This window comes from Gouania willdenowi, chromosome 3 (assembly GCF_900634775.1).
Source record: "Gouania willdenowi chromosome 3, fGouWil2.1, whole genome shotgun sequence".
In the NCBI taxonomy this organism is placed as follows: Eukaryota; Metazoa; Chordata; class Actinopteri; order Blenniiformes; family Gobiesocidae; genus Gouania; species Gouania willdenowi.
In genome coordinates this window covers 652,611-679,001 of record NC_041046.1, presented here as the reverse complement: position 1 = coordinate 679,001, position 26,391 = coordinate 652,611, and the positions used below count along the sequence as shown (strand labels likewise).

General features: G+C 39.6%; 1 protein-coding gene across 2 annotated transcripts in view; it reads right to left on the bottom strand.

Moving 5' to 3' along the window:
• adamts18 (ADAM metallopeptidase with thrombospondin type 1 motif, 18) overlaps positions 1-26,391 on the bottom strand; it is an 82,307-nt gene that overhangs the window by 31,362 nt on the left and 24,554 nt on the right. For both annotated transcript variants that reach the window (XM_028436573.1, XM_028436580.1), the window contains exons 5-16: positions 25,255-25,469; positions 25,086-25,169; positions 21,141-21,300; positions 20,476-20,581; positions 20,239-20,376; positions 20,002-20,155; positions 17,638-17,733; positions 16,801-16,949; positions 9,397-9,569; positions 8,414-8,544; positions 7,541-7,664; positions 7,167-7,411 (exon numbers count right to left, since the gene is read on the bottom strand). In XM_028436573.1, the coding sequence (XP_028292374.1) occupies positions 7,167-7,411; positions 7,541-7,664; positions 8,414-8,544; positions 9,397-9,569; positions 16,801-16,949; positions 17,638-17,733; positions 20,002-20,155; positions 20,239-20,376; positions 20,476-20,581; positions 21,141-21,300; positions 25,086-25,169; positions 25,255-25,469 (1,775 nt within the window). The remainder of the gene's footprint in view (positions 1-7,166; positions 7,412-7,540; positions 7,665-8,413; positions 8,545-9,396; positions 9,570-16,800; positions 16,950-17,637; positions 17,734-20,001; positions 20,156-20,238; positions 20,377-20,475; positions 20,582-21,140; positions 21,301-25,085; positions 25,170-25,254; positions 25,470-26,391) is intronic.

Sequence of the window (26,391 nt, the reverse complement as noted above, 5' to 3'; positions counted from 1 at the left end):
ATTGATTCTACTTCTTAACATTTACGGCATTCACACTGTAAGAACTTAGTGACAACCCACTTTTGATACAGCAGAATACATACTCAGGTCTTTTAATTTTGTTTAAACATTTACATACTGTATATTGCACAGTTGCCCTTTCAAACTTAGGATAGAAATATTACTTTAACAAGCTTCAAAAATCATCTATATGGTCAGTTTTTCTGCTTATCTTCAACTTTAGATAAATAATTTCAAGTGAAACCACAATGTCCTTTTTACGAACTCCATTCATATACAGTCTCCTCTCTACTTGAGGGTACCATATCTAAAATAATCAAACTGTGGCTTCCAGTCAGCCACATTTCAACACCCACACTTCCTTTGTTGATGCGAGCAACCCAACCAACCACAAAGCCGCTACCATGAAACAACTGTACCAATAACCTCACTGGGATGAAATGCTTATCTAAGCAAACCGACTCTTACCGAGAGCCGTGCACTTCCACCAAACACACAGCAACCATGATAAACTACACCCGGTAGGGTAGAACCACACACACTTAAAGCTATAAAAAGATTAAAATAACTCACCTACTGCAAACCAGCAGTAGCTTTAATGCGGCCCATCAGAAAATATGCTACATTTTCAAAGCCAATAATGAGAAATGTTTATTACTTGGGATGTAACGATTAATCGTAAGGCAGTTAAAAATCGATTCATAGATATCACGATTGACATCGATACTTTGAAAATTGAATCGCAGTACTTTTTTTAAACAGCAGAGGGCGCTATATATTTATCCCTTCTCTTGTCCAGCAGTGTACCGGCAGGTGGAATCTGCTACTATTTTCTTTCTGGCCGCCTTCTACTCTTACATGTTCATAAATGATTCCTTACCCCTTTAGAACCGAAAGAATATTTGTAATATTACATGAATATCTGAAAAAGTCAAGTTTTTCTATTAGCTCTGTCTACTAGCATAGCATCTCTTCTTCACTGCTAGATTAGCTGCATGCCAACCGACCACTGGGTTACCAGCGCCCTCTGCTGGTCCAAACAAATATCTGACGTAAATCAGTGGAATGGCGTTTTTTTTTTTTTTTTTTTAAAGTCCAACTGTTAAGGCACAAAATACATTTTCAGTTGCACTTTTAATAAGAAAAAGAACTATTATGCAGTTTTGCATTATTTACTATAGAACCAGAATTTAAATTAATAAGCTTCTTCTTCATTTGTATTATTCCTTTATTTATTTCATTCACTATTTATTTTTAGTTAAATTGCATTGTTTTGAATAGTTTATCAAGAGATTCTTTCGACAATTAAAAATAAAAGGAAAATACAGTATTTTCTAAATAAAAAATAAAGGAATATTTTTCAGTCATCATTTGACTACAGTCCCATTTTGTAAAATAAAATGTGAGAGAATCGTATCGTGAACCCAGTATCGTGAATTGAATCGTATCGGGGTTGAGTGAATCGTTACATCCCAAATTAGTACTAAATCATTTCACTTACAGACAAATGCCTCTTCAAACTTCAGTTATCAACTGAAAACTGGAACACTGAACAGACTTGAGACTTGCCGACTACCAAGTCAAATTCCTTGTGCTGTCCTAAAAACTGTACTTGGCCAATAAAACATTTCTGATTCTGATTCTGATTAAGGTGGGCATTCAAAAGAATGAAGAAAATGTGGAGAAAAACTGCTGGAGACGATAACCAACACTGTAATAGCACTAATAAAGACAATGTATTGGCCTCCGAGATGAATAAATCCAAGGTATTTCTTGCAAAAATGGGAGAATTTACCAACAAATTGTAAAGGTTAAATATGGTTTTCGCAAGTTTGTTTCTGACTCCATCACAAACAATCAGTTTGTTGTCAAATGGTCATGTGATTGAACTTTGGAAAAGTTTGGCATACTGTATGGTGGGATTTGAAATCCTGTTGAAGAAAGTGTTTTACTTATTTATTACTGTGAGTTCTTGTGTTTCTTTGCCAGTGATTCGCTTGATGCCATTTTCCTGCGTTAGTGAATTTTTGTTTTTCATATTCCCACTTCGATTTCTCAGAAGGTACCTCCATCATCAACTGTCAAAGGGTGCCATGTATATAGTTATTTTACCTTAAAACACTTACCAGCGCTGTTGAGTGTGGGGGCCCCCAACGTTGGAATGTTGCTTCCCTACGAAGTGATGGCGCCCTCTACGCTCTGTTTTCAGCAGCGTAGGGGAGATTTTCTTTTTGAATCAGTACCGTCATAATAATTGTTGCACACGTGGACACAAAAGGCATGTACGTGTTGTTTTAACTCTCTTTTTAATCTGTATAACTGAGAAACACATATGCACCATCTATTTAATACAGGTGATCTGCTATAACATCACATTGCACTCCAACCTAAAAATAGTGGACTCCCTGCACCCCTTCCATTGTCCTACCCTGACTCCCTCTTCCCTGTTCCCTTACCTCTCACCTAGGTGTAACACTGCCCTCTTTTTTTATATCCTCCCTTTAATAAAGTATTTCTTACAATTATGCAAAAAAAAAGTTAATTTATCAAATTGCAAAAATAAAACGTGCATTGCTGTCGCAAAAAGATTGCACTTCATACTGTATATAGTGTTGACCTTCAACAGCATGTACAGACAAGGTGAAAAAAAAACCTAACAAATAAAAAAAAAAAAAACAACTTTAGCCTTACTCCACTAAATTTGGCCCCTCAAAGAGTTATAAATTTCAAAATTTTCTGCACTAGCAGCGCTCGCTCACGCGCCATGCAATACCCCTATGCAATACCCCTATGCATATTCGTATAACCCTGAAGTACTCAATGTGAATGCACATCATTGGGATACATTTGAAGTCTTTTGCATTACTTTAATCAAAAGTTTACCTTACCTTTTCTTGAGCAGTTTAAAATCCTGTGTTTAGCTATAAGTGTAACGCTCACTGATGGTGCAGAAACGCGATGTGGCTTTGAAAGGGAGCGTCATTGGAAAAGGCTCATTTCCCTTTCCAATCTTTGCAAGTGCATGTTGAAAAACCCATTACACAGATGGCATTCCTGATTCAGCTAGATTAAAAACAAACTCCATTTGGTGAAGCCTCCAAGTAGTTGTTTATAAGCGAGGGGTGGAAGAGAGTGAAAGCTAAATTGGTTTTTCTGCACTGTGCTGCATATGTTTAAACTTCTGAAGGAACAGAACTATCGGTTTTTAATCTTTTTCGTATTAACTTGGTATAAATATTGCAAACTTTCAGCAAATATTGGGGTGAATTTGAGGTCGGCTTCCCACAATGTAATATCCCACAGAAGAGTGCACGGTAGTAGTTTTGACAACAGAACAAACCAATCCAATGCTTCAAATAATGATAAATGGCATTACTGCAGACACTACTAATGCAAAGTTTTGGGTTTGTTCTGGAGTAGAACATTTCTTGACTTGCCATAACACAAGAATGTTGATTCTAGAGAAACGAGGGGTGGTAGAGTGATCCCAGTGTGCTCTGAGACGCTGAGAAAAAGCCATATGTTATGTCTGTTAACTCCTCCGCCTCCCTCTCATGAGCTGCTTCCACCCTCTTCTCTCCCAGCTGAGCAGCTGTGCATGTGCGGACACCTTGTCACGGTTTACACTCACACTCCTTAACATTTGTTTTTTTAAGTGTTTCAAGCTGAGTAAGAGTCTGCGAGTGATCCTCATGTGAATATCCTCTATGCACTCATTTTTCCCCTTCTGACAGCAGTGCTTAAGTAGAATGTGTAAAACCGATGGATGGTGCCCAGAAAGATGAGGGAGAAAACCTTCCTTGGCTTCTCTCATTTAGCTTGTTTCAATTGCAGCTTAAGTCCATGCGCCCTGACCTTAACTTCTCACATTCAAATAGTTCAATTGCAGATGTTCTAATCTTTTAATCTTGCTCTTCCGCTCCTCTTTCCTTTCCTCATCATCAGCCTCTTCCTCCCTTTTCTAATTACAGAACATACTTAAAGAGATTATTCTTGTGTCATCAGCAGATCCGTGCTAAGCTACCACTGAGCACTGACCTGGACAGATGTAAGAGAGAAGCACTCAGACACAATTTCAGGATCAATCTCTTTTCTTACAAACTTATGTTGGTTAAAAAGATGTATTGGATTAATATTGTACTTCTTATCTGAGCAGTTCAAAGTGCAGATTCATTCATTCACCCACACCATAGCCATCCCTGGGGAGGTAAGTTACGTCTGTAGCCGTTGCTACTGATCTGCCCTCCCATCCAACCAACATCACATTAAATAATTCCTTAATAATTATACAAGACAATCATGAAGAGCAAGCTAGAGATATAATATCTAGTCACCTCTGCCAAGTAGGTAATATTTTCACCGGTGTTTATAGTTCATACGGTGACTGTGGCTCAGTGGTGCATCCAATAACCAAAGGACTGGGGGTTTGAATGCCGCTCTATCCAAGTCATTGTCATTGAGTCCTTGGGCAAGGCACTTTACCCACATTGCCTCGTATGAATAGGTATGAATTGTGCATGAATGGTGGTGGTCAGAGGGGCCGTAGGCGTGAAATGGCAGCCACGCTTCTGTCAGTCTGCCTCAGGACAGCTGTGGCTACATTGTAGCTTACTGCCACCGGGTAGTATGACTGATGTGAGTGACTGGTGTGAATGAATAATGGTTTCTGCACACGCTTTGAATCTCCTTGAAAAAAAGCACTAGATAAATCTAAGCCATTATTATTATTATTATTATTATTATTATTATTATTATCATTAGTTTGTCTGTCTGTAAACGGGACTACGTCAAAGTACTTAACAGATTAAAACATTTATAGAAATTGGAGGAGATACGGATCAATATACAGTCTTTTTTCTGGATCACTTTCAAAAATCTAAAAATCCATGTACCTTATAATTTGCAAAATTTCAAAAGTTCCTGTCTCGATTCATAATTGACCGATCTTTATGAAATTCAAATCATTGGTGTCGGGTTGTTTCCTAAATTACCCCACCAAGTTTCATCCAAATTGCATCCAGATTGCCTATTTAGCGTTACTATATTGTTAATAATTTGGATAAATATGAATACAAGCCTTCAGAAAACATCCAATATCTGGCCAAAAGAATATTTGGTGCTGGTGCAGATTTGTGCTCTCTGAGTCCTCTTATTTTGAATATTAAACTTATATGAATAAGCCACAAAACCATTACCTGCATTATTTCTTGGAAATTCCCCATTATTTGCTATCATTTTCCTGGATCCATTAAGGTTTATTCAATATTACTTGACAGTGAAACTTATTTCAGCTCAAATTGCCAAAGTTCACACTAACGTCAGAAAACTCAGTTTCCATGTCGACTTAGGTAAATAACAATTTAGAAAGTTACATTAAATGATGATCTTCATGACAATTCCATGGAAGAGGGAAAAGGTAAACCACATCTGGCCACTGGCATTATGCCTGACAACGAAGATACAATTTCAAGTGGATTTTGGAAAATAACAGATCCAACATAAACTCAAATTAGGCCCCACACACTTGGATGCTTCTTGATGCTTATTGCTTGTTTGGCACTTTGGAAAAAATAGCAATGATATTCCAGCTCTTGTTTAAAGAGCTGTCATTACAGTTTAAAGCACAGCAGATGAAGTGGCAGAACGGGTGGACCTCACCTATTCTTCACCTGTATTTTTCACAGCTATATAGTATATAGTATAAATTATTTAACTGACAAAGATATAGAGGAACATCCTATATGTCCTATTGCAACTCCTGTAAACCTTTCAATGACTGAACTCACTGTGTCTAGATCATGACTTTTGCAATCTCAAGCTCATGTTACAAGACAGGTTAAGACGTGCAGTTGTTTTAGATATTAAAAAAGGAAAGAACCATTCAAACACCAACTCATAACTCATCTGCTTTACAGAGCAGAACATCACACTCTACGCACCTATCGGATTTTATACTGTTCTTTCCTGCCTTAAAAGCTCAGTTGACTTAAGGATTTTGCGTGTGCTATTAGCCTAAAATCACATGGCTGAAACAAATCACTTTTGAGGTTCACACCCCACTAAATGTGTGAACACGTGAAACTACACTAGCGCTGATGGAAATGAAAAATATGCCCTGCCTACAAACACAGAGACATTGATCCTGACAATTAAAGCCATTCAAAGTTTCTGTCTGAACTTTAAATATACAACAACTCATTATGACATATTATGTTATTATCTAGCGAATTTAGTCTGTTATTAATATAGTGCAAACACAAGGAATTGCGGTGCTTTTGTTTTGATCTGCCTGTTTTTCCAAAGGTCTTTTTTAAATTTTTATTAACTATTACTTATAAGTGCCCAATAAAAGCGTATAGCAATTACACATATAAATTGTGTTTATTAGTATTTTTAAATCAAAGTTAAAGACACTCATTTTCTCTACTGTGTATGACTGAGAAGGAGATTTTTGGTCATGTTGTTATTGATGTAATGTGTTTGTTGCTGATTTTAAATGTTTTTACTGATGATTTTAAACATTTTTACTGCTGATTTTAACGTTCTTATCATTCGTATTCTTATTTTAAGCTGTTAAATGTTTTATGTTGAAGTTTTTGATCATGTAAAGGACATTGAGTGATTCATTGTATGAAATGCATTATACAAATAAATCTGTCTTGCCTTATGTGGCAATTTACACGGCAGAGATGCTTTTAAGATATAAAGTAGCTTAAACATTATCTTCAGACAGTGAATTATCTTTCAATTCTCTGAATGCATGGCTCTTGTTTTTTAAGTGAAATGAAAAGAAGTCAAATAAAGATAGCAGGATTATTGATTATTGTGACTAGCAATAACTTATAGCCACAGAATCTAATGTTAATTCATCTAATATTTATTGTGGATCTCTTAATTTTTTTGATTATGGTTCCTCCAACATTTGTTTTGCCAAATTGTAGCTGATTCTGTACAGAGTCCAGTTTAAACTTCTAGTGCATCTAGTGCTACCCTTCTTTTGTGTTTGAATATGAGACCCTTCCATACCATCCATGCTTGTTTGGTTTTTCATCTCAGCCCCATCGTGTCCCAGCATTAAAAAAAAATAAGGCAATGCAGCAGCTCTGCCAAGGACCTTGTCACTGTTGATTGCCACAAATGGACGTCACACTACAGAGGCGGCTTACTTCAAACACCAGCGTCTCATTAGTTGGACCGGCGGTGTACAGGCTCTCCGGCTTGTTGAAAGAGCGCTGGTATTCAAACACTGTCCCCGCAAAGTGGAACATCCCTGGCCAGTCCACAGTCCATTCTCCTGTCAAGTAATACCGCCGCTTCAGGGAGCGGACGGCCAAGTAGCTGGTTGAGACTTCCATCTCCTGGATGTGAATGCTTCGAGCACCAGCTGGGACGGTGACCATAGAATAATATTCTGGGAAAACAAAGGGACTTTTTCATCATTTCTTTCCCTATACATAACAAATCTGCTGATTCTTACTTTTAAAGACTGTGGACTGCCTCACATGAACACAACACACAATGAGAATATCAACAAGCTCACCGTTAGCCCGATGTTGAAGCGTGTACAGGCCCTTAAAGAACTTGCAAGTTGAGTTGTCTCCCTTACAGAGTCCACAGGCATCTAGAGTGGCCCTAGAGCCAAGGATCTGGTCACAGCCCACCGCCTAAAAACACACAGAAAACAATTTGTGCTTTATTGGATGGTGTTTTAAGCTTTCATTAAAGATAGTTACAAATCTTGAGAGGTACAGGAGATGGTCACAGTCATACAAACAAAAAATAAAACAATGGTACCTAAAAGGAGAAAAAACGCACTTTTAGAAGATGCTTGTAGGTTATGTTCTGCATACATCATTTTACTCTTCTTTTACATATTCTAAATATTGTTATAAGTTATAAGTTGTAAAAAGAAAAAACCCATGAGTCAAGTCTTAGTCTAGGTCTAAAAGTATATATAAAAAATTTTCAGATTGACAAAAGTGTGAATGCAGAGCAAACTAGACCTTAATGCATTGGTCAAAATAATTGATGTGCTTAGTTTCAGCAGGTATTGCAAGCCTTTAAAGCAGAGTATGTTCAAAATACACAAACAGAAAAAAGGTCATTGAAAGAATCAAAATAAATTTTGCGAAATATTTTTCCAAATGCCAATGGTATAAACTAGAATGAAACAATATAAAGATAAATGAATGCAATAAAAAGAACGGAAGCTACGGTTTTCCAGATGTGAATGCCACAAAATATCTGACGGGTGTCATATTTTGTAGAACAGAAACATAGACATGGTAAAAGCATCAGCTTCAAAAGGCCTCATAAATGCTTTAAAAATGAGCAAGTGTCACTGATTTGCAGATGTGATTCTTACAAAGCTCAATGAATAGTTAAGTCCACTAAGTTCTTGCACCCACTGTACCTCACACATGCCATCAATGCAGACATCTTCTTTGTGATCAGAGCAAGAGGTGCCATCTTTGACCTTACTCGACATGGCAAAGAAGAAATCAAAGTCTTCTGCAATGCAATACAGCTTACAGATGTCTTCATCTGCAGAAAGAACAGGCGTTAAACTGAGTAACAGAAAGATTTGTAAGAAAAGTAATATCTACTGGAAAAAATGTTCAATCCTGTGAGATTTGATCAGTTAGTGGTTAAAGAAGCTCTCGCATCTGCAACCTGTCCCATCTACAGTATGTATGGCTAAAGCTGAGGCTAAACTGAAACAGACAGGAATTGAAAGGACCCATGGGTGTTCATGCAGAGCTACAAGTTTATTTTGTAGTTCAGATCAGTTATCACAGACAAGTCTCTGCAGCCGTGGTTGATTAAAATAAATGATGGTGAAGGTGACTTGGCCCAAGGTCCCAGAAGGCAATTCGGAATCTGTTCCTCTCTACATCACCTCCTATTCATCAACAACTTAAACAGGTCTGGGACGTGAGCCAAACAAACCGCTATGCACTCCCTCTCCCTTTGCTCGGTTAAACAAAGCTGGCCTCCAGGCTTCCTTTCTGAATCCATCTAATCTGTGTCAGAGAGTGCAGGTGGCTACATGTCCCCTGTGCATATTATATACAGTGATAGCTACAGTACATACAGCTGTTTGACTCCAATCACTGCACAGTAAATAGAGCCTGGCATTAAAGAAACTGTTTAAAAGAGATTTAGACAAGCACGGTGAGGCACTGGGTAATAATGATCTGTGGAATTAAGGCAAGAAAAAGCTTGTCCACAGTTAACAATCTGTTTCACACATCTATGTGTTTAGGCATACTGTAAATCACAATATGTTTTTATAATCCTCAAAGCAACCAAGCATTTCAGGAGTATGGCTAAATGTAAAAAAGGACCAATTTAATTACAGGTAGCTACTTGCTTTTATTATTCGATAACCCTCACCGTCCACTTTAGTATAGGGCTTCCACTTATAGTACCAGCCTCTGAATGGCTTGCTGTTGTACTCCGCACACTGCTGGGCTCGAAAATCAACTGTGTTGAAAGGGCACGGCTGGGTGTTACACAGCTGGTTCAGACGACTGGAGCCTGTGCAAAATTTGCCATTGTTCTGTGGCCTGGACAGAAGACAAAACAAGATAAGGCAAAAGCAGATGAGAAAAATTTACGGTACTTGTTTTACTACTGCAGCACCAATACACCGTCATTCCATTCTTGTTATCAACCCTCATTCAGTGCTCTAAAACAGTTTACCTCTAACAGTTGCCAGCTGTAGACTTGGCCCTCACATATCTGTCTTTAAAAGTTAAGTTTCAAAATACATTTAAATTTAATCCCAATACTGAAAAGAAGCAATTACAAAAATCAGAAGATTATGGTGCACTACAAGATCTGCAAGATATACTATAGGTAGGACTGTGGGGAAATCTATCTAAAGTTACAGCCTATAATTGATTACAATCTCATGTCAAAGGAAAGGTTAATTTCTCCAAATTTTGATATCAGTAAACGTTCCACCTAACAAATAGCATACGCCAGACATGCACTACAGGAAAAGAGGGTGTATAAAAACCTGTTCCAAGGGGAAAGAGCAATAGAGGAAATAAAGCAGGGTACACCATGGTAAGGATGTCAGTCCATCACAGGGAAACACAGTGAGGGATGATCACTGTCACAGTAACATTTTGGATGGTAGGAAAACAAGAGCTTAGGCTACCATAAGAAAACCCATCCAAGCACAGGAAGAAGATGAAAACTTTGGGGTCAAAACATAGGTCATATTAATATGAGGCAGACGGGCTAACTACTACAGCACTGTGCTATGGGAACCTTACTATACAGTCAAACAATAGGACAACAGCATAATAAGCTAGTCATTTAAAAAGCATTGTATTCATTGACCAAATGATCACATCAAATTGAAAAAACAGACCAATAAAGATGTACAGTATAGTGATGTGTCATAAACAAAGAGGCTGTGAGAGCTGGTTCTTTGGAGTGAACGAGAGTGGTATTTGATTGGTTAATATAGCGGTGAGGGGGGGGCTATACACACAGCATGGTGAACTGGGCACCAAACAGAAGCCAGAGGAGAGTTTTAGAGACTTGATTCATATACAGACAAATATAATATGAGGTAAAGGTGAGGAAAGTCAGTTTTTGGTCAAATATGAATGTAATAGACAATTGGAAGCTTTTGTTTTTTCAGCCACGCGTAAGTGGTGATTACATGTGGTTCTGTCTATATGTGTCTAATAAAGAGTGGAAAGGAGAGGGGATACACACACAACAGCAGCTCGGTGGGCTCAGAGCTGCACACATTAAAAAGCAGGAAGGAAAGACAAAGTGAGACGAGGAGATTTACATGGTGGTGAGGGGAAACGTTTGGTCACATTTCAATGTGATGGATCGTTCCAGAGCAGAGTGTAGACTGAGACATCTAAACATTTCATATCATGATTTTGAATATAAAATAAAACCTTGTAAAAAAATACATTATTTCTCACATTTTTGGATTAACTAGTTTGTGTAGAAAGGGAACTTGCCCAAGACTGTTAATAGAAGTATAAACTAAAAGTGTAGAAACAGATGCATTAATAAGACAAAGCAGATGAAAATGAAAGGTAAAGGTGTTCAATGGCACAAAAACTCAACAATACAGAAAACTAACAGAAGTCAAGGCTTAATTCTGCAACATAAATTAAATTGAAGCTGTCATTGGACAAAGAAACTGTGAAATTATACAGTTGAAGGACATTAAAAGACTTTACCTCAATATTTCTATGCCAGATAATACAATAGTAACAAAGAAAATAAAGTTTAGCTGTTCAACAAAGTGGCTTCTTCTTAGATAAAGAGGCAATAAAAACAATGTAGAGTTGTACTAATAAAAGTAATTCCCCAAGTGTGAGAATGTAATCAAACACTTTGGCAGAAGAACTGAAGAAGTGCCTGAAACAGTAAACACAACAAAGAAGAGGCAACTGGAGACATATTTTCTCTGAAGATTCTGCTAGCCTCAAACATTGCAATGAGGAATGAATGTCGGAAACATGGGAAAGTTTTACAAAGCACACTGTTTGACTGCATTTTTGGTTTGGTGTCCCTATTCAGACTTGGACTTGATTGCAGTGTGACTCAGCTGCCAACAACCCAGGAGCTTCGTTCAAGGTGTGTGTAATAGGAAAGAAAAGATTTGGCGCAGGTTTTTATGTCTTTTATGTTTTTTTTTTTTAGTCCTGATCCTATTAAGACTTTGTGGCAGACAAACACAGTCCATATGGTTATGTGCTTACGGCGGGCCAGTGGGGGACTCCACTGTGAAGTCCGTTGGTCAAGGCCTGTGAGGAGTTCAGACAGTGTAAAGCTTGTTCAAGAGGGAAACTCACTTCAATGGATTGTCTGGCTCTGAGATTCTTCCATTCCTTCATTCATTGGTTTACTTTCACAACTCCTTTTCTCCTTTCTTTCATATCAGTGACCATTATTCATTATCCATTATGCTGTAAATTTGCTCTTTGTAACAAAACGTAAACCAGATATTATTTATTCTCCTCCAACATCTTGAAGCCTGGAGCACAGTTGGATATTCCAGCCCACAAGTAAATCTGTCGAGTGACAGAAACTGATACTTCAAGCAGGTGAAAGTTCACAATATCTAGACTACTTCTAAAGTCACATGCTCCCAGCTTCCACCTGCCCAGTCAGGGATTCCCACTGCACTTTTTTTCTTCTTTTTTCCTTTTTTTGCAGTATGTCGGGTTCTGGCCTTTACAAGTCCATGAAAAAAAAAAAAAAAAAAAAATGTTGAATGAATCGTCAGAGCAAAATCCCCCCCCCCCAACCCAACACTAAATGGGCTCTCTCCAAAACCAGGTCAAGATTGTGAACTTAATCTCCCATTCTTGTTGGCAAAGATTAGGTTGACTGTGTTTGATCTGGCAGGTGGTCTACATCAAAAATGGCAGTTTAAGCTGAGAAGTAGGGGGAGACAATTCATTTTCAGTCTTTGAGCAACTCCTGGAAAAGAAGCTCCTTGCCAGCCGATCTTTATAAAAGTATTTTACAAAATTGAGTGAGAGATACATGTGTGCCTCATAAAAGCCGTTGAGTTTATGCAGACTGAAAATATTTGTATCACTAAAACATTTGAGGAGAAAAGTACCTTTTGCTTTCCAAACCATACAAATAAGACCCCAGGAAACAGAAGTGGGATATGCTACCTCCTTCCCCTCTCTGGCCAGAAACTTACATAGAAACCATGCGAGCAAAATTTAAGTCAGTGTAAGCTACAAAACAAGGTCATGGATATATTGTGGAATCATCATGTATCTTAGCTGATATAAGAAACAATGTGTATCAAAATATGGTTATAATCTATGAATGAATGTATAAAAGAAAAGAGACAGTCACAGCAGATGTAAATCTAGTATAAGTATATATTAACATTCTTTACCTACACAGTTGTTGTTGTACACAGTTATAGAGGGAATACCTTTGTTTGACACATTTCTTGGGGTGGTGTGTTTGTCCTCCCCAAGCTGTTCTTCTTAGCTGTTCCTAGCACAACACAATTCTGGACTGAGGTTTTAGATGTAGTTCCTGAAATCTGTTAGAGCCACTCTCTCACTTTGGGGGTCACCACTCCAAGTGTTCCTACTACCGCCGGAACCACGTTTGACTTTCCATATTTGCTCCAGTTGTTCTTTGAGCCCTTGGTACTTTTCCACTGTTTTGAGCACCTTCTTCCTGATGTTGCCATAAGCTGGTATCACCACATCTATGACCACTGCCCTCTGCTGGTGTTTGCCAAACACCACTTTGTCCTATTGTTTCGGCAGCAGCTGTTAGTCAGCCCGGAAGTTGAAGGCACACAGAATCTTAGTTCTGTTTTTATTAACAACTTTTGGTGGTGTATCCCTTTGGATTTGGGAGCTTCCAGTCCATACTGGGTAGATGTTCCTGTACACTATCCCAGCCACTTAGTTTTCCCTTTTTATGTTGGCACATCCTGCCTTAATCTTACACCCTGCCACTTTGTGCTAGAGCATCTCAGAGGGATCTTTGTACAGCCTGCACCTGATCTAAAATCTACTATTCTATCTCTGTCCCACTGACCCTTTAATGTAAAGTTTCACAGCACCCCTCCTTCTATCCTTTGACTTTCTGTCTTCAAAAAGGATAAATGAACCTGACATATCAATATTTTCAAAGAGGAATGCACAGGTGTTGTGTACATTTAAATTTAAAACACTGGTTAAATACACCGAACAAGAATATAAACGCAACACTTTTGTTTATGCTCCCAATTTTCCCATTTCAACTTAAAGATCTAAAACGTTTTCTATATACACAAAACACCTATTTCTCACAAATATTGTTCACAAATGTGTTAGTGAGCACTTCTCCTTTGCAGAGATTATCCATCCCACCTCGCAGGTGTGGCATATCAAGATGCTGATTAGACAGCATGATTATTGCACAGGTGTGCCTCAGGTTGACCACAATAAAAGGCCATTCTAAAAATGTTCAGTTTATTCACACAGCACAATGCCACAGATGTCGCAAGTTCTGAGGGAGCGTGCAATTGGTATGCTGACTGCAGGAATGTCCACCAGAGTTGTTGCCTGTGAATTAAATGTTAATTTCTCTACCATAAGTCGTCTCCAAAGGCATTTCAGAGAATTTGGCAGTACATCCAACTGGCCTCACAACCACAGACCACGTGTAACCACACCAGCCCAGGACCTCCACATCCAGCATGTTCACCTCCATGATCATCTGAAACCAGCCATCCAGACAGCTGCTGCAACAATAGGTTTGAATAACCAAAGAATTTCTGCACTAACTGTCAGAAACTGCCTCAGGGAAGCTCATCTGAATGCTCGTCATCCTCATCGGTGTGAGGATGAGTGGGCAAATGCTCATATTCAATGGCATCTGGCACATTGGAGAGAGGTTCTCTTCACAGATGAATCCCTGTTTTCAATGTTCAGGGCAGATAGCAGACAGCATGTGTGTCGTCATGTGGGTGAGCGGTTTGCTGATGTCAACGTTATGAATGGAGTGGCCCATGGTGGTGGTGGGGTTATGGTATGGGCAGCCGTATGTTATGAAAGGTGTATTTTATTGTTGGCTTTTTGAATGCACAGAGATACCGTGACAAGATCCTGAGGCCCATTGTTGTGCCATTCATCCATGACCATCACCTCATGTTGCAGCATGATCATGCACGGCCCCGTGTTGCAAGGATCTGTACACAATTCCTGAAAGCTGAAAACATCCCAGTTCTTGAATGGCCAGCATATTCACTGGACATGTCACTCATTGAGCATGTTTGGGATGCTATGGATCAGCGTATAAGACAGCGTGGTCCAGTTCCTGCAAATGCCAGTAACTTCACAAAGCCATTGAAGAGTGGACCAACATTCCACAAGCCACAATCAACAACCTGATCAACTCTATGTGAAGGAGAAGTGTTGCACTGCGTGAGGCAAATGGTGGTCACACCAGATACTGACTGGTTTTCTGAGCCACCCCAATCAAGCACAACTGCACATTTCAGGGTGGCCTTTTATTGTGGCACACAATAATCATACTGTCTAATCATCATCTTCGTATGCCACACCTGTGAAGTGGGATGGATTATCTCACAAAGGAGAAGTGCTCACTAACACAGATTTAGACAGATTTGTGAACAATGTTTGAGAGAAATAAGTCTTTTGTGTTTATAGAGTTAAGTTCATGAAAATGGAAGCAAAAACAAAAGTGTTGCATTAATAATTTTGTTCAGTGTATTTAGTTTGCCATCCCTGTTCAAGAGGGGGGAAATCAGGACAAAAAAAAGCTTTTGTCTTTGTGTGAGTACCCCACCTCACAAACACCACATTTCTCTTTAACATGATTTCTCAGTTTAAAATTAAACCAACAGTTAAAACAGACCATAGGCCATCAACACTTTGATCAGAGCTACCAAGACTCACACTTTAACTGTGACATTGAGTAGGAAGAGCTTCCCATTGTTAAAAGTTTGACTCTTATATCCAACTTTGATTTTTGCCAATAAATCAAACATCACAGTCCACATCTCAACAAGGTATGCCCAATGCAAGTAAAATGTTCAAATAAACAGAACAAAAAACGAATGAAAATAGAATGGAGAGTCGCATCTGCAGTACAGTCTTACCAAAAGCACATCTTTATTGTATTCTTTATACTTACAGACTAAACAAATGACAGCAACTGAGAAAACGTTCAAATTTAAAACAGCACTGAATTGTGTGTGTGTGTGTGTGTGTGTGTGCTGCTACAACATGGCAAATAAATGGCAGGATTTTATTAATTTAAGTGAAGGATTTAACAGTAATAAACTGGGAGTGGAACTCATAGACCTATGTTCTTGACTTGGACTTTGTTCTAATTTTGTAAATCTAAGTTTTATTATCTGGTTTGTTTATGGTTTTTTTCTTGTTTTTTCAAATATTTCATTGGTTATTTATTTAGCGCATTTTCTTTTTTGCTGGGAGATGTTAATCTCTTTGCCTTTCTATCTTTCTGTCGGTGTTGAAATGTATTTCTTGTGAGTGAAGGTGATTGCGTGGTGGCACACAGTGTAGTGTTGTGTACCATCATCATCTCTTTGTGTGTTTGTCTTTTTTGGTTGGGTTTTATTTGAAGCCTTTGGGTCATGTTTGATTTAGTTTGTTGTTTTTATTGGTATCTGGTTTAGATTTCCCCGTTTTTCCCTGAGGGTCATGGTTCCTCTTTGCATTGCACACTACCAGTGTTTGTCAGTCTGTGGGAAAGTGTTAGGGGAAATAAAAAAGTTCCTTTCCTCCCTCTTCTCTCCATTCAGGTGTGCCCAATCTACCAATTGCCTTCCCTACACTATCCCTGGTTGCTCTGTCACTTTGCAGTCATCCCCTCCCAGTATGTCTGTGTGCTTATTTGATGGAGAATCTCCATTCCTCTGCCCTAGGGGTGTTTATGCCTGTGTTGTTCCTACAATGGAGCGGCGTGGTGTCTTTGATGTAGATGCAACAAATGTAAAAAAATATTAAAGCACAGGAGGTCTTCCCTTGTCTTGACTCTCCATGGGCCATGGAGAGTCTGACCATCTTGATTGTCATGCTGAATGAATAATCTGAAAGTGTATCGTGTGTAGAGAATGTCAATGGGTTTGAGTAGAATACACGCACATCTCCAAAATGATCCATTACTAGCTAACTGTGCTTTAATGTGATGTGCAGCTCAATGTTTCTTTTGTCATCTTTCTAGCAAAGTATGTAACTCAAGAAAGTTCAGTGAATCGCGTTCAGCATGTAACATAATAATGGTGCATGTAAATACCTTGGGCTTGTGCAGGACCGCTCCCTGTACATCACCCCTCCTCCACACGTTCTAGAACAGTCAGACCAATGGGACCAAGGTGACCACTGTCCATGAATCGCTTTAGGGCCATGTTCCCCGTATTTTACACAATGCCCTTTTCGACACCACTAAAGGAAAATGAAAAGGACCAAATAATGAATACATGACAGAAGAAGATAACAATATTAATATTTGAGTGTTGAGTGTGGGCATTTGCTTAAAAAAAAAGAGAAAAAACTAAATTGTGTGCTTTTTTGTATGTTGTTTTTATGATAGAAGTAAAAAATGTTGTACCAAAACTTAAAGTCAGGTTGCCATTTGTTGATGGCTGACTGGTTGACAACCACTAAATCAATCCATTGATTTTAATCGCGGCCTAAAGACCAACAGTTGGCCCAGTATCAATCCACAGATGGCCTTATAAGTAAGCTGAGGAAAATACTTTACATGACTGTTGAGAAAATGTACGTCTGTAACAGATGTTATAAATAACTTTTTTAATGAATGCAATTATTGGCTGATAAAAAAAACATAACCTTTCAAAGGTTAAAAAACATTCAGTTTTTTAAACAATCTTTGTGTTTTGATCCCAGACTCTCCAATATTAAAGCTTTTGAATTTTAATAGGTTTTATCACTTTAAAAAGAGAAAACATACATTTGTTTAAGTTTAAAATTTAGCTTGTGAAAATTGCTGCCATGCCTCGACTGGTGTTTACTTACACTTGACTGTATTAGTTCATCAAAGGTGAGTTGAGAGGATTGGAAACATGTCTAAAACACTAAAAGAGGCTGCTCTTTTCTATCAAAGCCTCACCATGTCTGGACCACAAGTAGTGCCTTCGGCAGCAGGCATGAACTTGGTCTCACACCGATGACCTGTGCGATGACACCACAGTGATTTGCAGATGTCCTGCCAAAGAAGACACAGATCAAAATTTTTATACAATTTTCTGATAGTTACCCAGTAGTTTTCTGCAATAACTACCTGCCCCACCTTTGATATCCCGATCCCCAAACCCCTTGCCATTCTGTTTCTTTATTGGACCGTGCATGCTTCTCCTGCCAAGACCACCAGCATGTAGTTGAAATCAAATCTGATCAGGTGCTTTTTTAATAAGGGATTATATTTTTCTGTTATCTGACCAAATGCTACTGACACACAAGCAACAGTGAGCACAGAGGGAGAGCCAGGTTAAGGAGACAGGCAACAGTCTGGCAACCAGCCCAACTACAACTGAGAACAAGAAGAAATGAGGAAGATAAGGGCAGAGTTTGAGTGGCTGTCTGCAAGCACATCTACTTCATCAACATCAAGAAGATGAGTTACAGGGGAATGCTGATATTGAGAGCACATGACCTGTCAATGGAGAAGCAAAAGACTGAAGGGCAGACTCATTAAAGGTTTAGGAGTATTAAAACGTGTGCAACCGTCACTCCACGCGCTAATAATGTACAAAACGCAGGGAATAAGGAGTGCGCGGCTGCTGCATGTCGCAATGTGCCCTCAATCCATTTAGCGTGTCTCGTGGCAGAAGTGTCAGACCAGCATCAGCTGAGCAGCATGCGTTATTTGCGCAGAGATGGCACAATATTCACTACTCAAGAGCCAGACCTGCTGGATGATGGTCAGTAGATCATCTTCAAATGGTGCAGACTGATTGACAGACTCTGTAGCTGTATTAACTCAGATAAATGGCAGATCAATGGGATGGTTTCTGTCTGAATCTGCCTATTTTTCATGCACTGATCAGAGCAAAGTTACAGGACCTAACGGAGCAGCCATAATAAATTAGGGGGAAATATCATTAGGTTTTAAAGTTGCTGAAAACAAAAAAAAATAACAAAAAAACAATTATTCGTTTATTTAGTTTTCTACATAACTAAATGTTTGTGCAGTAAACAGAGGAGTCCATCTGCGTCCAATTTAACTTCCTCAAATGTCATTGTGTGCTTCTATGCGCCTCACCTCTACACATTGAACGAGCAAAAAACGCTCATTTAAATAGGGCGGTCTCCACCACTTCTGCACGTGTGCTAATCATTGCTGCAATCTTAGTGAATTGCTCGCAGAAGGTGAGGAAACTGCGTCACCAAAGGATTTAGGGGCGCACCTGGTTTACCACCCTTTATTTCAGATCCTAGTGAATCCGCCCCTGAGTGAGCATGAACACACACCCATATCCTGTGTTAATCAGCATGCAGTTCAATTTACCACCCACAGAGGAGTACACAAGTCCCATACATGCAGATGTAGTATTTGTTCATCTGTTAGGAGAATAGAGGAGGGGCCCGGGGGAGAGGTGAATGGCCGAGGCGCTGTCTTGTGAACTATTCTGGCGGATATACAAGTTGGCGCAGTCAATTCCCCAGCAGTAGTACTAGGCAAAAGCTTTAAGTATTTTAAACACATTTACATGTGAATAAACATTACTGAATGAAGTGATTGTAGATGTTTCTACAAAGACTAAAACTACCCAAGGTAATGTATTTTCAATGACATGCTCAAATGCATTTCAAAAAAGGGTGAGTAGATCATGCAAATTAATAAAGTGACAATCTAGTGCTGCATCGTTATTGCTAGACTGTACACAATTCAAGCCCCATAGAATCACAGAGGACATTCATTACCATTCCTATTTAGTCTCAGTGTAAGAAAGCCTGAGGACTATTCAGCATATTTAAACTGCTATCCCTATGGTCTACACTTGTACGAAAGCTTTTCTTCCAATCATTTCTCAGAGATCAACACATTTAGTGAGTGTAGGGGTGTAAACCAGGCAGGGAACTTTGCCAATAGCTTTGATATAGAATAGAGAATAGTTGTATTAATACTTTGCTTTATATAATTGCGATCTAAGGAATGCCCCCCTCCCCCCCACCCCCACACTCTAAGAAATAACATCCTACTGCTTCGATGCTGTGAAATTGTGCTCTATATAATTTTCAGGGGTTACTATGTGTCAGCCGAGGCCATATTATATATCCAAACTGAATACCCGATGAAACTCCCAAAATAATTTCTAGTTTTTTAAGTTTACAGATATTGTTGGATTTGCACTTCAACCTTACAATTTTAGCACTTGCAAAAGCAATGTATGTCATTAGCCGGTGAGCAAAAACCTGTAAGTGTAGCTAACTCATGACCAGGATCAATTTGAGTGCAGGGTAAATCCCATACCTTGACAAATTCGAGGCTGCAGAGTTTGGCCTTGGAGCCTAACTGCCACTTGCACTGTGTGTCTGCATCATACAGCTGCCCAGGAAGTTGTTCCGGGTACTTGTACTGACCGATCTGTTTGGGCTCGTCTACAAGGCAGGAAGCCTGGGTTGTTCTGGTGAACATATTACATCTTTGTCACTTAGAAGAAGAGCCTTAATGACAGGCAACTCCAATGTTACATTGCCTAGAGCTTACCCAAGAAACCGGCTAAGATACTGTCGACTGCAAGTTGACCAGGAGAACACCCCATTGTTACCAGCCAGAGTGGGTGACATGATGTTTCCCTCGGTTCTGCGACATGGATTTCCCTCTCCATCATGGATCATCCCAAAACTTGAAAAATAAATGTGTGGTGAACATGGAGCCATTTCAAGGTTTTACATATTTCACATAAATATCAGAAACTTCTGCTATTATTTTGAAGGTTCCTACTTGTGTCCAGACTCATGTGCGATGGTGAATGCCAACCCGAGTCCTGTGTCTTCATTGATGGTGCAGCTCCTGTACTTGCTGCACATGCCGCTGATAGGGGCAAAACCTGCAAAGATGAAGTCAAAAAAGTTCAAACGCTCATCAAATTCCAAAATGGCAAATTAACTGAATGTTACGGTATATTACTGTATCTTGCACTTATTGTTTACTATGTGACATTTTGGTCTCGGCTATCCATGCATAGGTTGTAAATGCAGAAAGTGTTCCGTAGTAAACTAATTTAAAACAAAACTCCACAAGAGAAAAGTCTCTTTTTGATTTTTACAATTGGCACCAGAACCAGATATTTAGTCATTATTACCGTTGCTGGGATTTATTGTTGTCTATGTCAAAACATATTGTGAAGGTATTTGACAGAGAAAATTACAAAAACATGTACATGCTGCACATACACAATTGTGTTGTTGTACTGTGAGATGATGCCTTTTACTTTTAATGACTATATCCACACCTCTCACTCTACAACTACAAATAATGCCTGTGTTGACACATTAGAAGGGATTGTAGGTTGTCACTCCAAACTTTGGTCTTAATCACTGTGACCCACACTGGCTGGGTCCAATGCTCTTGGATGGACTGTTGAAAGGATCAGATATCTGTCATACCCAGGGTGTCACATGGCTCATTCTTCCAGGAACAAATGTCCAATCCGGTGAGGAGAACAGCGTGGTCATGTCTTTTCCCCCCTTTCCCCACCAAACCAGATTGCCACTGGCAGAAACTGTTCAGAGACTGGTCGGCATGATGATTAATAGTCAGGCCCAGCTAGAAATAAAAAGCAAACATTTGAGAGATGGTTCAAGTGCAGTCCAGCAAAAAATATTGACTGCTGTTATGATGGTATACTCAATAGGCCAGATTAAAGGGGTATATGGTTGGACATGACTTCACTACAAGTGCTAAAAAACATTTCAGTCTTAACATCAATTACCCTGATTAAAATCAACACAAACAACATTTGAACAAGTTTTAGGGTCATTGACTGCTATTTGTTTAGTAGTAATGATAAAACTGGTTTCAGGTTTCACTTTAATGGGTCATCTTTGTACAACAAGTACCACACACCTCTACCACAAAATGCATCAAGAGATGACAATAAACATTGTGCAGCCATACACATGAACTGACTGTAGTTAGTAATTGTCATTAAAATGTACATAAACTATATTTACAGAACCCCTGTTTACTCTATCTCTTGCTAATTTGTATTGCTAGTTTTGGCTCACAACCAACAATTTACCACCTTTCACCACTGATTATCTGGTTCAGTTTGTTCAAAGTTAGTCATATTCAGAATCAGAATCAACTTTATTGGCCATGTATACACACAAGAAATTTGACTTGGTGAGCTGTGCTATCTCTAACTATGTAAACAGTAATTAAAGACTAATATGTGCAAAACTAAATAGGATGATATAACAAGATAATAATAATAATAATGATAATAATAATAATAATAAAAATAATAATAATAGTGCAGTAGTTCAGTGATGAGTAGTGCAAAAAGGATGATGAATTAAATATGAGTTAATTCTATTTCAGTATTTACATTGAAGAGTGAAGGTGAACATTTAAATTAAATATTATACGTATATGTACATGTACATGTGCATGTACATGTAAATGTACATTCCCAATGACCGTTTAGTTCCAGGGTTCTTACATGTTCAGTTCCAGAGTTATTACACAGCAACAGGTCTGACACTCTTTGACTGTTTAAGCGTTAATCAGAGTGACAGCCTGGGGAAAGAAACTATTCCTATAACGGATTGTTTTTGCGTACAGTGATCTGTAACGTCTGCTGGAGGGGAGAAGTTTGGACAGATTATGTACAGGGTGTGAGGGATCTGCAGTGATGTTACCTGTCCATTTCCTGGACAGGTATAAGTCTTGGATGGGGGGGCAGTTCGACACCAATGATCTTTTCTGCAGACCTGATTATCCGTTGCAGTCTGTGTCTATCTAGTTTGGTTGCAGATCCAAACCAGACAGTGATGGAGGTGCACAGAACAGACAGTAGAACATGATCAACAGCTCCTGGGCAGGTTGAACTTCCTCAGCTGACGCAGGAAGTACATCCTCTGCAGTGCCTTTTTCCTGATAGTGTCTATGTGGGAGGTCCACTTCAGATCCCGTGAAATTGTGAATCCCAGGAACCTGAAAGACAGTAGACACTACGCTGTTCAGAATGGTAAGGGGGGAGTGGGGGGACTTATCCTGAAGTCCACTGTCATCTCCACAGTCTTGAGCGCGTTCAGTTCCAGATGGTTCTGACTGCACCAGAGAGCCAGCTGTTCCACCTCTCGTCTGAAGGCAGACTCGTCCCCGCCCTGGATGAGACCGATGATGGTGGTGTCGTCTGCGAACTTCAGGAGTTACACAGAAGGATCCCCTGACGTGCAGTTATTGGTGTAGAGGGAGAATAGCAGTGGGGAGAGAACACACCCCTGGGGGGCGCCAGTGCTGAGTAACCGGGTGCTGGATGTGATGCTTCCCAGCCTTACTTGCTGCTTCCTGTCAGTCAGGAAGTTGGTGATCCACTGACAGGTGGAGGCCTGCACTGTGAGCTGGGTGAGTTTCTGGTGAAGGATGTCCGGGATGATGGTGTTGAACGCAGAGCTGAAATCCACAAACAGGACTCTAGCGTAGGTCTCTGGAGAATCGAGGTGATGCAGGATGTAGTTCAGTCCCATGTTGACTGAATCCTCAACCGACCTATTTGCCTGATGGGTAAACTGCAGGGGATCCAGCAGGGGTCATGTGACGTCCTTCAGGTGGCTCAACACCAGTCTCTCAAAGGGCTTCATGACTACGAACTTCAGGGCAATGGGTCGATAGTCATTGAGTTTTGTGATGACAGGTTTCTTTGGAATTGGGATGATGCTGGAGCTTTTGAAGCAGGAGGGTACTTCACACAGCTCCAGTGATGTGTTGAAGATCCGTGTGAAGATGGGAGCCAGCTGCTCAGCACAGACTCTCAGGCAGGAGGGAGACGCTCCGTCTGGAACTGGAGCCTTTTTGATCTTTTGTTTCTTGAATAGCTGCCACACATACAGGTATCTTTCATTGATCTTCAGAGCCGATGGGGGGTCAGAGGGTATTTATATTTTAGGATGACCACATTAACCATGACCACATTTGTGTTCTGAGTGTGTGTTAGCGTGTTGACGTCAGTATGCTGTGTGCACATTGTGAATGCATGGCAGTGTGTGTTTGCGTGTATAACAGTGGGCCTAATCATGTTTCTTTAGGTGTATGTAGCCGGGTGAGCTGCCAGGTCAGGAATTGAGTGTACATTGATGGTAAAGGTGGCGATCTGGTTGGTGTGTTGATAGTGTGCTATAAGGAATGGACAACGAGGAAACACTGTGCAAAAATCAGCTGAATGCAGAATTAAGACAGCAAAGGTGGATGCTAAAAATAGTATGTGTTGTATGTATTTCCTGTTGTTTGATTGTTGTAGAATAGTTTCCACAGCTTGTTGGTCAGCAGCATAGATTTAATGCATGACTTCAGTCATTTTAGCTGGCTGAACATATTTCATGCTGTGAAGATGGGAAGTTGATTTCATTTCCAAAATGAAAATAAGCATCCTCACAGCTGAGGTGAAGCAGAAACAAAAATCTGCTTTTTGGACGTGTGAAAACTGAACTTAAAGAAAATCATAGAACAGAGAATAAAAGAGTCAGCGTTTCCGTATTTGAACAGACTCGGGCTGAGGGTTGAATTAAATTCTTAAAACTAACTTAACCAATGCCTAATGACGGTTTAAATGACAGTTTACTCATCCACAGCCTAAAATCTTAAATGACTGCTAATTGATCTAGACCCTAGGTTCCCAAAATGAGGTACGGGTACCCTCAGGGGTACACAAATTCTCATAGGGGGTATGTGAATAAAAATTAAGAACAGGGCGACAACATTTGAAACTAGAATATAAATAGAACACCAGTCCCTCTCGTGGGGACAGTGCAACAATCATTAAAAAAGCACAAATATGATGAATGCTACATTGCTTTGTGCTAGCCAAACATGCTGTTGAGACTTTGATGTCCTTTGTCACCACATGCTTGTGTGAAAGTGATTATTAGCTCTGACAAAATGAAAACAAAATACAGAACAAGACTTTGCATGCAGAGCCAAACATTGCTTCTTCTTAAAGTTGTAGTGTGTTGTATTGACAGTTTCAGGGTGATAAAAAAGAGAGAATTTTTTTTTTTTAAATCAAGATAAATAAGACATCTTATTGTGTCCTTACAGATTAGTATTCATTTTTTATGATATACGGTATTATTCCTCAACAGGATAGGTAAAATTCAGAGATAAATTTCACTGTAGGGCTACATTGTAGTTGACATTACATTATTATGTTTTTATGTGCACAGGAGTAGGGGGTATATGGGTTCAGGATAAATGTCTGAAGGGGTACGGGACAGTGAAAAGTTTGGAAACCACTGATCTAGACAACTCTTTACATTTTGGTCAAGAAAAGAACATGAAGTCAGAATTGGCATGAGATCTGAACTTAACGTACGCTCACGTCCACTCACCGGATCCTGCTCCAACAACAACAGACTGACCACGACAATGTTGATATCTGTTCCAATAGTGCCGTCTTTGAAAAGGCTGGATACCTGCAGAGTCATTTGAAACAGTTTTCAACAACATGCAGCTTTTTTCTGGAACGCACGATGTTTCTGAGCTAACGCTTCCCTTTACCATATTCATGACTGTCAGGACGTAGGTGGTGACATTCTCTCTGCCGTGTTTTTCCAGCATCTTCCTGTCTGCAACCACCAGTGTCTCCACGTTTAACCCTCCCACCCTGTTGGAGTTGATGGGCGATCTTTTTGACCTGCCGGCCCCTTCTGCCTTGGGTGATGCAAACTCATCCGGCATGATGAAACGGTCCTCATCTGGAGGCTTGGGAGCATCTAGGAAATCCCAAATAGAAAAATGAAAAAGCAAAACGGAATGTAGAAAAGAGAAAGATGGAACATTTGGTACTGATTGTTGACTTTTTTCAACAATTTGTATTCCTGCTTGTGCCACGGGACATGACAACAGGCTCCACTATTGAAAACAGTTACACTGTGTTTCCTTTTGCACTATAACACCTAGGGGCGGATTTACTAAAGGTCACTACATGCGCTGATAAACAATACAAACGACAGGCAATCAAGATTGTGTCTGTCAAGCACGCAGCATAGCGCAGTCTGTTTAGCGCGTTTTCCTCTGATCAATATGCAAAGTGGGTGGAAAATGTAAATACATTAATGCAGCGCGCGCAATCACATTCATCAAACCTGGAGCTGTTTGTGGTGCCTGTTTTTGCTCATGAGTTTATTCCCTTACAAAGGCAGGTGTAACTCTCACAGCTTTACAAACAGAGATGAGGCTGCAGTGAATATGAAAAGAAAACGCAGGAATAACGAAAAGAATGAATGCTTAATGCTCCAGTTAACATTATGGTACCAAATAAAACTGTAGTCTATATAAACAGCCACCTATGGAAAAAGCAGCATAAACTATGTGTAAGGTACAGAAACAGATGCTTGTAGATGCACCGTGCGTCTGGCGGACGCTTCGGTGCACAGAATTTTTCCTTAGGAGAAGGAGAGGAGGACTGCGCATGGAGGACCATCTCCTCCTCGTGCTCCAGGCCCAGACATCCTTTCCTCCTCCGTGAAATTGTTGGACCTGACCAACATAATTGAAACCTTGCTGAAAATTGTGAACTCTAAACATTGTCACCTGTTTTGTCTATTTGTGTACTGACTGTTTTGTACTAAAAAAAAAAAAAATACATAAATAAATGAGTTTCTTGATGCTATTCATACTACCGGTAGTTGTATG